This window comes from Dipteris shenzhenensis, chromosome 29, assembly GCF_047967505.1.
Source record: "Dipteris shenzhenensis isolate YYH24624 ecotype China chromosome 29, Dip_SZ_1.0, whole genome shotgun sequence".
NCBI lineage: Eukaryota > Viridiplantae > Streptophyta > Polypodiopsida > Gleicheniales > Dipteridaceae > Dipteris > Dipteris shenzhenensis.
The window spans coordinates 39,552,146-39,569,486 of NC_141624.1; the positions used below are offsets into that span (position 1 = coordinate 39,552,146).

General features: G+C 51.0%; 1 protein-coding gene across 5 annotated transcripts in view; it reads left to right on the plus strand.

Annotated features, from left to right (window-relative positions):
• Positions 1-17,341, plus strand: part of HGL1 (heteroglycan glucosidase 1) — a 156,388-nt gene that overhangs the window by 11,410 nt on the left and 127,637 nt on the right. For all 5 annotated transcript variants that reach the window (XM_087400308.1, XM_087400305.1, XM_087400306.1 and 2 more), the window contains exon 5: positions 10,599-10,716. In XM_087400308.1, the coding sequence (XP_087256434.1) occupies positions 10,599-10,716 (118 nt within the window). The remainder of the gene's footprint in view (positions 1-10,598; positions 10,717-17,341) is intronic.

The following is a 17,341-nucleotide window of genomic DNA, read 5'->3' on the forward strand; positions in this document are numbered from 1 at the left end:
GCTTTTGGGGCTGTGCCAGAGCAGAATCATCTTCTCTCTCTAGGATCCAGGGTTTTCCAGCCCCGGTGACCTATCTTCTGTGGATACTTGGTAGAAGAAGACTTGTTTTTGCCTGCTTTTTCCGTTCCCTGATTGGTTGTTGGCTAGTTATTGCGTTTGGGTTTCTTTCCTCACGAAGAAAGATTGATTTATGTTGTTGGGCAGTGGCCAGGGAGGCTATAGGTTGAGGCAACCTGTTTAGGAGTGCTTGGTCGATTGATTGCACTAGAGTTTGGCTGTTGAAGGCTTTGTCTTGCAGTGGTTCAGTTGGTTCGGCTGGTTGGGCACTCGGTTGTGCAATTGTAGGCGTGGCACAGACAATGGATGCTATTGGGGTCTCTGTTGCACGCTTTGGTTGGCTGAAGATACATGATTGTCTAGTAATTGGATGCCATTTCACCGTTTGGAGTTGAGCAGGGAATTACAGGGTGGGCTGGACGGGGAGTCTGCGGGCGTTGGTTTGCCTATGGCGCAGCTTCCCAGAGACCTTTGTAATTAGCCACTTGGCTTCAAATGAATGTTAAATAAATACCGCAAGGGGCACCAACGTTTGGGGCCAATCGGTGTCCTTGTTTCTAAGTAGGAGCGCTCTAGTATAAAGGCTCAAATCAATGACATAAAGTACATACCAGAACCTCGTCGTGTCTATGTGCTTGCTCTGAAAGCAAACCATGCACCTCATAGAGGCACATTCAATTGCCTTGTGTAGTCTTGTAATGCCCCGTTCTCAACCACAACATCCATCTGGCCCTGAAACCCTAGGCCACTCCATAGAATCTGCCCTTATGTCAATACCATCAGCCAAGCACTTGGAAGAGTCCAAGCACTCAATGCTATCCTTAACCTTCACAATGGTTCCGGAGTCCTCATCGCCCACATCTCAATATCAGACATCCTCACCGTAACTTGTGGGTCTGCATACACGATCTTAGCATCACTCGGTCATGTCACTGCAATCCTTCGCAAAATGGCCTAGCATATCACAGTAGAAGCATTTCTTCTTTTGCTTCCTCTTTTCCTTGTTTTTTGAAGTGTCCTCTTCGTCCTCAGAGTTGTCCTTCTTGGGCTTGCCACTACTAGGCTTGCCCTTCCCCTTGCCGACTTTATCCTTTGCCAGCAACGCCTCGTCATCGCTTTTGGTTATAGACTATCTCCTGAGCCTCCTCCTATAGCAATAAGGGACCCAGTTCCTCAAAAGTTAGAGGTATGTCCCTCTCTCTTGCTGTTATAGTCATAACGAAGCCCTTGAAAGCCCATGGTAGCATCCAAGTACCAGCAAGGCCAAGTGGCTTGAGTCCACCTACCGACCAATTGAGGCTAGCTGATCTCTCACCACCTTCACCTTAGTGAGATGGTCATGGATTGTATCTCCTTCATCCAAGCTCATATTGAACATTGATGATTTAGAGCTAAGATCCGGATGTATTGTCCGTCTCGTATAAGTCCTTCAAAGTGATCCACGCTTCTATCGAAGTGTCCACCATCTGGATGTGAGGATCACCACATCTGCTGTCATCCCTATGATCAATGCTAGGGCCTAGGCATCCTTGTCCTCCCACGCTTCAAGCTCATATGGATCTACAGCAAGGATAACATTACCCGTCACATCATTAATGTCTACGGGCATTGGATCCACTCTTGTTGTGATCTTCCATAGCCTCGTGGCCACGAAATGGCTCCGGGTCTTTACCTTCCATATAAAATAATGTCCCGTCCAAACTTCCCGGTCTCTCCAAAATTTGGGAATTGTCGAAGAGGGCATGATTGTCGTATGAACAGTGACCGTAGGTGCCAAAGCACCTCCACTGGTCCCACTGCCTCCATCGGAATCTTTGAAGCACCTACCGAATGTCCACCACAAGAACCTTTCTTTGTTGACATAGCTCCTGAAAATCGCCTGAGCAACCAAACAATCAACCCTTTTGTAGCAACCAAATAGACTCTGTACACACTTTGACTGTTGAAGCTTTGGTTAACAAAATGGGCATAAATCTGAGTTTTGAGGCAGCTTGGAGAGTAGGTAAGGCTGATGCACCAGCAAGGCCAATGGTGATCTAATTCAGAACTGCAGCGGACAGATCAACCTTCATGGGAATGCCGGCAACATTGAAGGGGAGGAGGACCTACCTCAACGATGACCTCATACTCTTGCAGCAAGAGCACAGAAGGGAGGGAATTATTCACGTAATGGAAATAAGATAGGAAGAGACATGGGCTGCATGTAGAGGCAAAAGGTGATTATATGAGAAAAAGGAGGAATAGGAGAAAGGGATAAAAACAGTGTATGACAGTGTCAAGCTTGTGGGGTAGGGGTACAAGATAGATTGCACATGGCTATGTGGGATTGCAACAGTACCCTATGAGATCCAGAGGGGTTCTTAGAGACCTACTTTGATAGTGATGTCACTTTTATATTGAGACACATGAAAGCCCTAAGAGAGGGCTACCCTAGGGATTGGATACACTTAAGAGAAGGAGATGACAAGAGAGAGTGGGGTACAAGGCTCTGGGGGTGTAGCAATTCTTTTCAGATCACACTTGAGATTGCTCATATCTATGATGCAGAAGGAGGAGCATGCACAATACGTAGATATGAGTTTAGACACCTGATGTGACCATACATCCGATCTTCATTGCAGTATGCTACTTTCCCCCACCGTATACATTGTTATGTGTGCATGGGATCACCGCGGAGGGCTACAACCCATATGAGATGATACACAAAGACATCTTGGAGTTCTCCAGGCAAGGGGAGACTCTCCTCCTAGGCGACTTTAATGCAGCCAGGGCATGGCTTACGAGAATCAGGGAGCTTTGGCTGGACCCGAGTGATAGGGCTTTTAGGCACACTACCAGGATCCCTCGACAAAGGGGTCATTGTTTAATATCCTAGTGTAGCCGAAGACCATGTATGCAACACCCTTTTGGGAAAGTGATCTCTTGGTGAATGAGTGGAGGAGATTGGAGAGGCTACAGGTGATTATGGGGTCCCATATGATTTAGAGCAAGCCCTAAACTCCTCATCAGATCGTACAAGCAAAGTTTGCCATGATGCCACTCCAAATCAATGCCATTTTTAAGATGGTGAGCAGACAACTGGATTAGCATGGCTTGGTATGCACATATATTGAGATGGTTTGCCAGTTAGAGCATTCAAATGGATCGACTTTGACTGTAGTGGAGTAGAGGTTACCTGGAGCATAGGTTTGCAAGTAGCCTGATCAGTTTTGGAGCAGTAGTTGCATCGAGGGAACACCCAGGAACTGACACGATGGACGGAAGCTGTCTGTGTGGCAATTGGACAGTCAGACAGAAAGGATTAGCCACTACCAAGGCCTATTTATAGGCCCTGGCAGTAGTCGTGGAAGTCTGCAGCAATTAGTCGAATTTCACAGACTAGGATTAGGGCAGATCTGGTCGGCGGAATAGACTGTTGTAGTCGGTTATCTCAACAGGTCTCATCGGTGTACCAAGGGAGTTCTCAGCCTATATGAACCCCCTCACTCTCCCATCTCAAGCAGAACCTTCACTGAAGCCTTCTTGCTGGTAGCATGGGCTGGAGAGTGTGTGGAGTAGTAATGCAATCACTTGGGTGGCTATTTTGTGCCCTATCCCCTTGCTGGAAGTCCTGTGCCCTTTTGTGACTTGTTGTTCCCACATCTGTGGATGAATAAAGTCTGCTCTCTCTCTCTCTCTCTCTCTCTCTCTCTCTCTCTCTCCCCCCCCCCTCCGCTCCTACTCCCGCTCTCCCGCTCCTGCCCTCCGCTCTTGCTCCCCGCCTGTGCCTCTGCGTGCAGATCCGCCGCCCCTCCCTCTCTCGGTGCTGCCCCCCCGCCTGCAGCTTCGTCGGCAGCCCGCTTCCCTGCCTGCAGCTCCGCTGCTCTCCTCCCCGCCTACAGCCCCTCCCCTCCCGTCTGCTCCGCCTCTGCCTCCCTCTCTGGTGGCTCTCCTCCCCGCCTGCAGCCCCTCCCCTCCCGTCTGCTCTGCCTCCCCTCCCGCCACCCCTCCACTCTCCCCCTGCTCTTACTCCTCCTCCGTACCTACCCCCCCCGCGCAGCAGCTAGCCCTACCCCCCCCGGCATAGCAGCTCATATCCCCCTCCCCCCGTCACGCAGCTAACCTACCCGCTCCCCCTCCCCCCGCGAAGCAGCAGCTAACCTACCCCCGCACTACCCATCCTCTACAGCGACCCCCCCCCTCCCCCCCCCCTCCCCCCCTAACCGCCTCTTCATTGCCCTTCCCCCCTCCCCCCGCCATGGTGGGGGCCCTCGTACTCCCGCTCCCGCTCCTTCACTAGGACCTGTACAAAGGATATCGAAGTCAGTCCAAGAAATGGGAAAAGGCGATAAAGAGACGGACAAAACGAAGAAAGGCGGGGAAAAAAACAGCAAACACAATTGAAACTCGAGGATGTGAACACGCGCTACAACCAAAGCGGACTTGGGGTTGACAGCAAAGCAAATGCGGGATCCACCTTAGCCTTAGCTTCATCCTCAGTCTCTGCTTCTACTTCTACTTCGGCCTCTTCCCTCTCCCTTGGGATAGGGGGGTTGTCATAGACCTCATCCCTCCCTTCCTCTCCCGTTACAGCGCTCTCACCGCTTATGACACCTACTTCGGAGGTGTCATATACTGCTCCGCATTACGCCTCAACCTTTCTCTCCCCTCTCCCTCCCAGTCAGCCTAAGCTCCCACACCCAGTTGGGATCGCCTCATCCATGCCACTGTCATCTCCATATCTTACCTAGCTCACCCAGTCACCACCCAGCTTCCGGTCTCATCCTCATACTTTTATGCCATAACCCTTCCAGTTTTAGCTAGGACACGGACGAGTTGACCCACCAGAGGCCTTGGAGACCTTGCTCATGGAGGTACACAATATCCGTGAGCGCGAGATGGAGCTGACAAGCTTCGCACAAGAGTAGGTGTGCTTCATTCGGGAGCAGGCTGATCTCATTCAGGAACTTAGACAGGATATCTCGCAGATTCGGCAGGAGGTCACAACCATACACACAGTCCCAAGAAGCACTCTAGTGGTTGAGGCATAGATTGCGAGCATGCAATCTGTAATTGAGGAGACTTCCAGATGGGTCAACGTGGCCAAACGGGAACCTGCATGGGCAATCGTTTCGGCTACCCCCCAGTATCTCGAGGACAGGGGAGTCTCACACGCACCGAGGATCGCCATTGGGTAGATGCAGGTTTCATCCCATCAGCTAAGGATTGAGGCAGGGAGAGCAGTACGTATACCCAGAGAGCATCGGATCTGCATGTTATGCACACTAGGAGAGATTGAGACAAAGGAGCACTCTGCGCTTGCCCAGCCTACTATGAGATCCGGGGGCAATATTACTGTCTTTATCAGGATGGTAGTGGGTTCGGCCCATTGTCGCGATTGATCCACTTCCATGACCTAGTCTGCATTGGGCTCTATCTACTTTAGATGCGCCGCCATAGGGAGACCTTGCTACGACAGATCAAGGAGCAGCAGGAGGGGACCAGACCACAGGATACAGAGGCTGACCAAACATAGCGGCATATCACAGATTTCTTTGCGTTCGAGTCAGCTCCAAGACACAGTGGGGTGGAGGAGGAGGAGCTAGCTGATATGCGGGCGGCATGGATTGCTGAGAGAGGATTGTAGAGGCTACCCGTGACACAGAGAGCGACCAGAGCACACTTGATTTTGAGGTCCCAACTTTCCTCAGTGGAGGCCGCTTGAGACGAGGGGTCACTCTGACCATAGCCCAGCGGGTTCAGAGATCGAGGAGACCATGCCCTCCTCCACCACCACAGTGTGAGACGGCTAGACAGATGCAGTTCTTGGACATCTTTGCCACTCGTAGACGAGCCACCACAGTATCGGGTTTTGGATTCTGAGATCCAGTCCCAGTCCCAGCTCTCTTCCTACTTCAGATAGCACATGATATGACATGACATGATATGATATGATATGACAAGTTTTGTATTTGATTTTGCTTGAGCTATTGAGCTCTTTATTTCAGCATAGTACTCAGCAAGGGCGTTAGCGTGCCCTTTGCTCCAGCCCTTTGTGGCTTGTATGAGTTTTTTCCCTTTTGGTGTTTTCTGCACTGTCCCATACGCCCGCGAGGCCTTCTGCGGACATTAATATATCTTTCTTTCTTTCTTTATCCCTCCCCCGCCCGGCCCCCCTACTCCATAGGTAGCATTCCACGCTTCTGCACTCAGTAGTTAGGACAGTGAGAAAGTATTTTAGCACCTTAACATTGGGTATCAGAGCTTCCAAAAAATTTCCTTGAGATTATGAGGAGTAGCAGGGTTGGTTAGGGAGTGGAAGAAAGACATCCAAGGTGTCATCTACTTAGGTAGCCTCTCCATGATTTCCCTCCATCCTTCCGTCTCGGTGGGAGATCCACAAGATTTAATTAGCATAGCAATGCATGGTGATGACATGCTTCAGCAAGACGACCGTTAGTCTCGGATAACAGTAAATTCTAAAAGAGGAATCTACAACTCAGGAGATGCCCCACCGCTAGCACCTCCACCACTAAAGGTATAGGTATGCCCATTAGCCACGGTTGCCATGATGCAAATGCAAGCTCAACAGACATAAAATGTCCTTGCTCGAATGTTACAATTTCAATAGTTGCAAGAAGAACATCGCCGAGCAGACTAAGAAGCGAAGGACCTACCTAGGAGGCCAGAGGAGCATGCATCCAGGCAGCGCAAGAAGCAAAGGAGGAGAGGGATTAAGCATTGATACTACAATTGCTCGAAGCCAAAGCAGCAAAGCCTGACAGACCAGATCCACCTCTAGTCAAGCCTTCATTTCCAAGGAAGCTTAATCCAACAGATACGATGGAAAGACAACCATTTTATAGATGAAGCCATCACTTGTGGCACAAGTGACACACTGAGTGTTACAATGTAGAGCTAGACGTAGCTCTCTATGGTTGGGCGGAGTTCATCAAGGATATTTGAGCATGATTCTTGCCACGCTAGTAGTACATGGACCGCCTTCATGCCCTGTTCTTTGAGCTGGTACATGGAGTTGGTCAATCACTCCACAAATGGCTTCACACAAGCGGCCATTCAGCTACGAATTTTAGACAAGGACTAGCTTAGTAAGTTTTTTCATGGTCTCCAATTAGACATTCAGTCGTGTGTCCACAAATTCAGGCCAATTACGTACGACAAGGCTCATGAGCTCACTCAAAATTGTGAGCTCATTGGCAAGGGTCATGGACCCAACGGCCCTCACAACAAGAAGTACCACGAGACCTCAGGGTAGGTTCCAAGACTAGTGGTACTTCAGACAATAAGCCAACATGATGGTAAATTTGGGGGTTTTCTCAATTTACAGGAGAAGCAAAGGCAGGACAAGAAGCATCTCTGTTATCACTGCCATGTGCATGGCCACGATAAATGGCGTTTCCCCCATTTCCATCGACCAGCTACTGTAGTCATCATAGCTTCCCTTCCATCAGGACCTGCCATAGCCCAAGAAGCCATTTCAGCAGTCTCATAGGTGGCATAACTTCAGCAGAAGGGAGACCCTCCTGGAGAACCAGTTCGAGAGGTTCTCATGTGCTATGGACACGTAATAGGCAAAAAGCTCACTATCCTTTTTGATGGTGCTAGTTTGAATGATTTATTGGACAAGTCCATCACCACCAAGCTCTGCCTTCCAACATCACAGTCTGCAAAATTGCTTCAGCTTCACAGTGTATTTGGGAGTGCCTAGCAACCAGTTAGTACCCGAACAGTAGCGCAGGATGTGAGCTCTGCATGACTGGGATGGCAGAGAAGCGGACTCTCATTGTCTTCCAACTAGACCCAATAGATATCATATTAGGTACCGAATGGCTTACTAACCATCACGTGGTAGTGTGTTGGTGGGTCCGCACCATTTCAGTACAGAGGATATATATGGGAAGTCCCAGGTGCTTCAGATGGTGCCCAAACTGACCCACAAGCAGTTGGTAGCGGGTTTGTACAGACAGTCCTTGTACAGGGGTCTTCAGCCTTTCCCTTTGTTCAAGTTCTAGCAAGAAGGGATGCCATGGGCATCTGCAGCCCATGGCATGGCTGCCTACCTGGCAACCCTGCAGCCCTGTATCCCACAACAGTAGGTACATCCAAGTCAGCAAGTAGTATGGAGCAGGTACAGGCTGATGTCAGTCTGTATGCAGCTTATGTTAGCAGCAGAAGAGCAGAACAAGTTGGCAGATTTCTGTACTGGTTGGCAGCAGCCCATCAGACTACCATGCGGCTGTACGGCAGGCAGGACAACAGCAGACAACAGCAGTAGTAGTGGACTACCATGTGGCAGTTTGGGGCAGTAGGGAACATGGTCAGTCAGTCTGTGACAGTCAGCTGTCATAGGGTCAGTCTGTAGCAGGGCCAGTTGGTTAACATCAGCCCTAGCCCTATAAAAGGGAAGCACTTTGCCCTCATTTCTGGATCAGGTCCAGCAGCTGCAGCAGCTCCATCAGCAGCAGAAGCAGTTGATAGGCAGTCAGGATAGCAGAAGCTCTAGCAGTCCCAATAGTCGCCTCAGTAGTTTAGTAGCAGCAGAACCAGATCTTGCCAAGAAGCCAGTTCCCTCAGCTTTTTCTATCCACAGTAGCATCAGTGCCAGACGACGCTGATCAGTCAGCAGCACTTCTACAGCAGCCGTAGTCTGTACATACTCCATCCTATCATGGGATCGGTTCTTCCCTAGCCTGTGCAGCATAGCGTCAATGTTCTGTAAAGCTGTCAATACACACAATTGTCAGTACAAATCTGTTATCATGTAATCCTGCATTGGTGCTTTGTTGCATTTATTTCATCTTATCCCTCAAAAGTGAAGAACGAACGATTTGCTGCCCTGTTCATCATAAAATTCTGCCAGTCCTGTGATTGCTGAAAGCACCTGGTCCAATATGCTGGACAGTTTGATTGGATGCCTAGATGGGGGTTGGATGTAAGAGATAATAGTCCTTCTGAAGACATGGTGGTGGGTTTCGAACTCTCTAGGTGGTGGTGCCACCTCTATAGCTAATGGCTCTTATTAAATCATCACACTTTCTAGTTCTTCTTCTTGTCATGCATCCTTATGAGTGACATGATTTCCTTACATTCTTGTACATTAGAAACTCTTTTTCTACTCTCATGTGCGATAGCAGTGGTCACCTATGCTTGTTGATAGAACTCATGATTAGCGTTCACAGGTCTGTAACTGTTCATATTAACCTCAGTTAAGCTGATTTATGGGTATGCAATACTTGAGAACATGAATGCTTGCATACTCAACATTATTGCATATGCAAAATATTATCATCAGGAATCTCCTGGGAGCAGTCAAGAATGATCGTCTGTGTGAATGTAAGGTTACACATGCTTTACGTAATGTAACAAATGTTTGCTCCAAAGAGCTTTGTTGGATATCACATAGATAGCCTCAGGAATGGAGGAAGTGAGCGATCGTGACTCGAAGCATGATAAGCAGTGCAAGATTCGCAATCACTTCCAAAGGATTGGGATATTTGTATTTAAAATCTATCTTTTGTACTTCAGTTGTAAAGGGATCTTGATCCTTTTCAATTGGCTTCAGCTGATTTACCTTTCATCTTATTGTTTGTAGATACTAGCTTGCTACCATTTAGTAGCTACGTCTTTTTTAACAAACTATGGGTCCATTTCCATCACAAGTTACGAATGTATGTCTGAATGGAAAAGGATTGAGTTGGCATGTACATGTGTGTTTGTTAATTTTCTTAAAGTGGGATAAGGAAGCACGTGACATCCTAAAGTCTACATACTAATGTGCAACTTGTTATTGCGGTTTTTAAATCTTGATCCTTTTCAATTGGCTTCAGCTGATTTACCTTTCATCTTATTGTTTGTAGATACTAGCTTGCTACCATTTAGTAGCTACGTCTTTTTTAGCAAACTATGGGTCCATTTCCATCACAAGTTACGAATGTATGTCTGAATGGAAAAAGGATTGAGTTGGCATGTACATGTGTGTTTGTTAATTTCCCTAAAGTGGGGCAAGGAAGCACGTGACATCCTAAAGTCTACATACTAATGTGCAACTTGCTATTGCAGTTTTTACAGGGATGTAGAGATGATTAGTCTCACATCACACTAGTAAAATCTAGGAAAATTTTTAAATTTCACTGGTCATATGATCCAAGGTGGAATGCCAACCACTTGTAATACAAGTAAACTGCTGCTGTTGATGTCTAGGTTAACAATGTCTGTGTCAAGGATAGTATGCAGTCATAGGCATGTAGCCAAAGCATGCGAGAGAGCAACTTCCTGGAACATAAATCAGAGAGATAAAGGTTCGTTGAGATAGAAGCAACATAGTGCCAAAGCTGTTCTAAAGGATGCGAGAAATTTTTAAAATTAAAACAAGCCCAATGAAAGTCCTCTGTGTTTGCTGAGGAGAAAGAAAGTCAACCGGGATGGCAGTGACACATTTCCGAGGGGCGTTATTGCTGAAAGTCCCCTGTGCTTTTAAATGAGCATTTTTAGTTCAAAAATGGCTTTGCACATTCATCTGAACCCTTTTTTCTGGTTTGTAGGTGGATTTACGAAAAGAGTCAACCATTAAATTTGTTGCATCGGCTTCATACCCAGTGATCACATTTGGACCCTATGCCTCACCGACAACATTAATGACAGCTCTTTCTCATGCTATTGGTACGTTGCCACCTTGCCTTTATCTTTGGAATGGGTAATGAGGTCAAAGCCAGTTAAAGGAGAGTGGACCATTCTTGATGTCTGTGTTTTCTTTGATAATGGTGATATTGGGCTGATGCTTGGATTTTACCAAAACTTTTGCTTATTCTGCAGTTAAAAGACAAAGGCATGCTTGTCCATGTTGACTTTATTAGCTCTGTTCTTGTTGGAAGCTTCTGTCATGTTCTTCACACAGTAGAAGCTATGTTAGTTCACTTCTTTTTTCCTGCATCATATTTATGCGCAACAGATGACTTAAGCTGACAGTAACAAATGATGCCCGTATTTCATCAATTTATTTGTTGAGAAAGGAGTCGAAGTCATTTCAGTGGCTTTCATATCAGAGTTCTCCCATTGAGACATTTGTCTTGCCAATGTCTTCTTTCGCTGAATAATAAGAAATTGGAGGAGGGAGAAGTGGAAGTAAAGATGTGAGGGTGGAGGAATGCACCAGTGTTTTTTTTTGCGCAAAAAGTAGTGCTAGTTATATTGCTTGAAAACAAGAGTACAAGAGGGCCTAAAGGCCAGCGGGCTGCAATTGCAACGGATACAGCCCGAGGTAGCAAAATACTAATTACAAGCCTCTCAAGGCATAATCATTGGAGTGTGGACAAACAGCCACGGTGGGGGGGAGTAATGCCACTGAAGACTCTGAGCAGAGTGCTGGAAGAACAGCTCTCGATGGTCCCAGTCGCGAAGGAAGCGCCGTCTCTTCTCCTTCCCTGCCCGGGACTCCCCCTGAATCTGATCCCACTGACCCTTGAGTGTATGAATGATCGTGCTCCAAATGTCCGCTAGGGTCTGGGTAGCAGAAGAAGCCTGATCTCCTAAGGTCTGCGTGCATCTGGAAGTCCAGATATGCCAGCCTGTAATACAGCCTATGATCTCCCAAACTGGGTGCCGAGTCATCGCTCCTGCATCTGTCTCTGTCAGATGCCAAGGGAAGCTGTCCATGTATGCCCAGGTGGCCTGCGTGATGAAGAAAACTGGATCCTGCCTAGAGAACTCATAAGCCAAGTGATGTCCCATCTCAGTGCTGCACCAGCAAACGGCTCCCCAAGTGACTGGTCCTAGCTCGGGTGCAGCCCTCGCTAAGATCCCCATGACTCCCTTCCACACTGTTTGAGCATGCGAGCAGCTCCAAAGGCAGTGCTTCAGGGACGACTCCTCTTGAAAACACATTTGGCAGTGCCCCTCCTGCCCCATCTGCCTCAGCTAGCTGCCAACTGGTAGCCCCTTGTGGGCCACCATCCACAGAAAGTAAGAGATCTTCCTTGGCCGCCAGCTTGCCCAAAGAGTCTTCCAGAATGTGCGAAGAAAGACCAGAGATATCCCTTGGGCATACCAACTGTGTGCCTGTGTGGGTAGCCCGCGCTGGAGAGCCTCGAGAGCATGCCTACCAGTACGCGCATTGTAAGAGAAGGGGGTAGGGTTCTCTGAGGTCTCCAATGGTGGCCAGTGCCACTCCCCTGGGTCCCACTCCACCTCTGTCAAGGAACGGCCCTTCCAGATCCAGAGTCTCCAGTCCTGGTCCTGCATAATCAGGGGGTCTATGTGCCACGTTTTCCTTTGCAGCCCTATGATGCGAAGGCGCTGCCAGGGAAGCTGAGGGTCGATCACGGCCTCTCTGCTCTGGAGATGGCTATCATCGGCGACGGAGAAGAAGTGAATCGAGGAGTCCAAGAAGAGGCGTGGAACCACCAAAGGAATGCCACGGGGTGTGAACTACCCTAGCCACCTCTCATCTCCCGGGAGGAGCTGTCTGGTGACCATGGGAATCCTCCAACCTGCAGGAATGGCAGCATCGATCTCCGCTCGTCGAGCCTGGATCCCACGTGCCGTACCTACTGCTGCTGCCAGCTCACCTAGGCTCAGCTGGCTGTAGACGTCCCTCCAAACCCGGAGCGAGCGCGCAGGCCCACGCGCCCAAAGCGCCCAAGGGATATGGGATCTCTCTCCAAGCTGGCGACCTGTAGCATCTGTCACCTGGCTGCTCCAGATCAGGGGCTGTTTGTCTATCTCCTCTCGGCAGCTAGGGGGAACCTGGGAGAGGATGTGTCGCAACTTCCTCCAGACCGAGACGAGGCTACGGAGGAAGGGGGAACAGGGCAGAGTCAGTGGGGCAGAAGTGAAAATCCATCGGATAGACGGCTGCCAATCACCCCCTCTTTGGGGGGTACACGCGCTGAGACCATGTTGAAGCAAGAGCTTCCACGTCTGCCCTCCTGGGGTTAGACCGCGGATGACTAACTTGCCAAGTAATGCCTGACTCTGTAGTTTTGGATCTATGATGCCAAGGCCGCCCTCTGTCTGGGGGAGAATGACCGTCTGCCAGGCGACCTGGGCTCTGGTGGTGCTGGAACCATTTGAGCCAGACCAAAGGAAGTTCCGCACCAATCTCCTCAGCTGGGCTACACACGATCTCGAGAAACACCAGCAAGAGGCCACGTACCAAGCAGAAGGACTTGGTTGACCACAAGGGCCCTGCCTGCCAAGGATAGTCGAGCCGTGCTCCAGAAGGCTAGATTCCGTCGTATGGAGACTAGGACCGGTAAGAACTGTTGAGCGGCGTGATATCCAGGCCTACCTAGAATCCTAGGTAACGTGTCGTTTGTCCTCTAGGGATCCAACGAAACCCTAGGAAAATACCCCACTGTGAGCTGGCTCCCGGATCCGTAAGAAAACCAACTGACTTATGCCAGTTGATTTTCGCCCCAGCGGCTAGGCAAAAAACCTCTAGGGACAGTCTCACTCGCTCCAGTGACTCGATATCATCCTGCACATACAGGGTTGTGTCGTCTGCATACTCGGAGTCCAGAAGTTCTGCATCGTCCCGAATAGGGAGGCGCATCCCTCGAAGACCAATGGTACGGGCTCGTAGGAAGTGAGTCATGGCCTCCGCAAAAAATAGGAAGAGGTAGGGCGCAAGCGGGCAGCCCTGACGCACCGAGCGCTCGAGGGTGAATCTCTCCCCCATCCTGCCGCTGATGATAACCCGGCTGGAGGCCGACCTATAGAGGCTAGCAATACCTCTGATCCACTCGTCCGGGAAACCGAACCGAGAGTGTACCTTCCAAGAAGGACTAGTCTACCCTGTCGTATGCCTTCTGAAAGTCAAGGAGTATGGCAAGGTGCTGGCCACTGTGCTGGGCCCACTCTGTCGCCTCTGAGAATGTGAAAATGTTGTCCAAAATGCTGCGATCTTGAACAAAACCAGTCTGGGTGTCATGGATCAAGTCATGTAGCAGGGGGCGGATGCGGCTACTGATCATCTTGGTGAGGATTTTGTAGGCAGTCGGGAGGAGGGTGATAGGGCGCCACTGTCTGATCTCCTGACGGTCCCCCCCTTTGGGGATGAGGCAAATCAAGCTTGTCGCAAGGCTCTCTGGCATCTGTCCGTTGGAGAAGATATGCTGGAAGGTTGCGAGCAAGGGCTGCTGGACCTGCTCCCAAAAGGTGGTGAAGAAAGCTCTGGAGAGCCCATCCTCACCTGGGCATTTCTGCCCATCAATAACGCTCACCGCATCCTACATCTCTGCCACGGTGAAAGGGGCGAGAAGGGAATCACTCATGTTAGGCTGCACGAGCGACGATGTATACCTCCACACCTCCTCCCTGCAACGGCGGGCACGAGGGTCTAGGGGCTCCTGCTGGAACAGGGATCTGTAGAAATCTGTCGCCAAGTCCCGGACCTCGTCTGGATCTGTCTTGACACTACCATCCTGCGCTCTAAGAGATCGGAGCTGTTCCCCTGCTAACCTCTGGCCATGAGTCGTGAAGAACTCTCTGCACATCCTGTCGCCTTTCCTAGCCCAGAAGGACTTGGAAGCATGAAACGAGAACTCTGAGTGCTGGGTGATCTCCTCTAGCATGGCTCGGGCTCTAACCTCCTGCCGTCTAAGCTCCTCAGAGCGTGGAGAAGACTGCTGCATCCGCTGTATCGAGGCGAGATCTCATCTGAGACCCCTCTCCTTCGCCCACCACTGCTGCCTGACCTGAATCGCCTCCTGCTGACAGATGAGACTAGACTCGGCACCGTCCTCCCACAGCGAACAAGAAGTCCCAATCTGTCTGCTCCGTCTGAGCTATACCGAGGAACTCTGGGCCCCGTCCCTGCTGATCCTCTAAGGCCTCAAGGTTATTGAAGTCCCCTCCTACAATCCAAGAATCCATCTCTGGCAATAAGTTTGTCAAGGAGCTCCAAAAAGCGGCTCTCCGTCTGAGGTCGGTCAGGGCATAGATATTGAGGATGCCGATGCGGGATCCCTCAATATTCAAGCCCACCCAAAGCGCTCGTCCTAGGATCAGGGTGCCAAAACCACACACATGCTGAACTAGAGAAGCGTCGATGGAGGTACAGACACCCCCGCTCCTCCCCTGCTCGCCAATCGAAGGTTCCCAGTAGGTGTGGGAGCGTCCTGTGAGGACCTTCCCACAAATACTGGTCTGAGAAGCCGAAAGCTTGTGTTCCTGCAATAGGAGCACATATACCCTTTCCACCAAGGCTGGCTGGAGCTCCTGTCTGAGCACCATCTTCCTGGGGCCGCGGGTTCCTGATGAGTGGAACCCGTTGACGTTCCAAGAGATAATGCGTATACTCATGAAGAGGGGAGATGGGCCATAAACAACTGTCTGCTTGCAGTTGATGTCGAGGTGGTCGGAGGATGTCCAGTGTGCAGTCGAAGGCGCTTCTGTGAGGGTTTCGAAGGAGAGGCCAGATCATCGGACCCATCCTCTAAAACCTTCAACAGGGGGGAGAGGCCCTTCGTCCCATGGTGGTAAGCTCTCTCTAACCAACTCGACGCCTCGGCCAGGGAAATATTGTAGAAGCCCGCTACCTCTGAGGTCCTCCACGGGCGGAGCCCTTCTGCGTAGACCCACTCCAGAGGCAGTTGAATAATGACCAAAAGGCAGAAACGTTTGGTGCTGTGGTGCCATCGTAGACGAACGTCACCCTCCTTCCACTGCTGCTGAAGAAGCTCCGCTGCTCTACTACCGATCCAGTTGTGCACCTGCTCCTGGGATTGATCTCGTCTCCCAAACGTTTTCATTCGTCCATTGCTCATTCTCGTCACTGGTGATAGTAACAAGCTGGAGTGGTACTGGCCATCTGCGGGGAAGGGCCTCTCCCCTCCGCCGGGCCAGGAGGGATAGGCGCGGGGGAAGTCTGTGCTGGCTTCGGGGCCGCAAGTGGCACAGGCGGAGGGGGGGGTTCCCTCGGGATCATGCTCGAGGGGGAGGGGGGGCTGAAACCAACGGTGCTGGGGGGATCCTGGAGGGGGGAGGGGAGGGGGGGCGGGGTGAAGGATGAGGGGGAGGCTGGCTGATCTTCTCCTTCCCTTTCTCCTTCCCCTTACTGGGCTGCTGTTGATTGGTGACCACAGGGGGCTCTTGCTGTAGATGGGAAGGCTTTTTTGGTCCTGTTTTGTTTCCTTTCCGTTTTCTTTTGACCTCAGTCCAGCCTTCCCCTTCGGGAGGGGGGGGGGTGTCGATGCCTGGCGGGGGGGATCCTGAGTTGCCTGGATGGGGGCCTTCTAAGGTTCTGTCCTCCTGAAGCGAGGGCAGGAGCGCGCCTGGTGCCCGAAGCCGTGGCATCTCAGACACTGATCTGGGCGACCAGTGACCATAATGCGCTGCGTCACCACACCTGAGTCTGTCTCAATCTCGAACTCCGAGGGGATACTCTGCGGATCTAGGACTGCCACTTTGACACGTGGCACCCCTTGGGCTGCCGCCGCATCAACGAAGGTGTCCTGCATGAGCTAGCCAAAGTGCGCCCCCAGGTCCTTGATGATCGGGCGAAGCTCGGTTGCGAGGCCTGGGAAAATGAGGGTAATTGGATGGCGAGGAATGCGGAAGTGGGCATCGAAGTCCGCTACACTGAAACCCCTATACCATGGGACCATAAGGATGATCTTCCCACCCACAGAAGTAGGGGACCGTTTGACCATATCGCTCGCAGCCTGTGCTGAGGAGAGCTTGAGCCAGAAGCTACCACGTCCCATGAGTGCAACCTCCTCAATGTGGCTGTCCTCAAGGTAGAGGGTGGACTGCAACCAGTCCCTGATGTCTGCTCGTGAAGGGGCGTAGCCAATGACACTCCCATAAATGGATGTCTGGGAGAAGTCTGTGGCGGCTTGCTTCACCAAGGAGACCTGATGCTCTGTTAGTGTTATGCGGTAGGCTGATGGAAGGGGGGGGTCCGTTTGGGCCACCGGTTCCGGGCTCATGGCCGCCATACCGCACCGACAAGCTGCGAACGCTCCAAAAGACGGGGGAATGAGAAGGAAATGGCAGAGACGAAGGAGGGGGGAGTGGTATGGAGGCGGGGGAGGAAAGAGGGAGGGATGGAGAGGTACGGGGAAGCGGGAGGGGGAGAGGTGGTGGAGAGGGAACAAGTAGCGGAGGGGGAAGGAAGGAGGAGGGAGGGGGGGGGCAGCGCAGCGTTGGGCGGGGAAGACGAGGAGGGAAAGGGAGGGGGTATGGCAGTGCAGCGTGAGAGGGGGCGGGGGAGGAGAGGTGAGGAAGGAGGGGAAAGGGGGGGGGCAGCGTTGCGCAACAGTGGGGAGGGGGAGGAGGGGGCGGG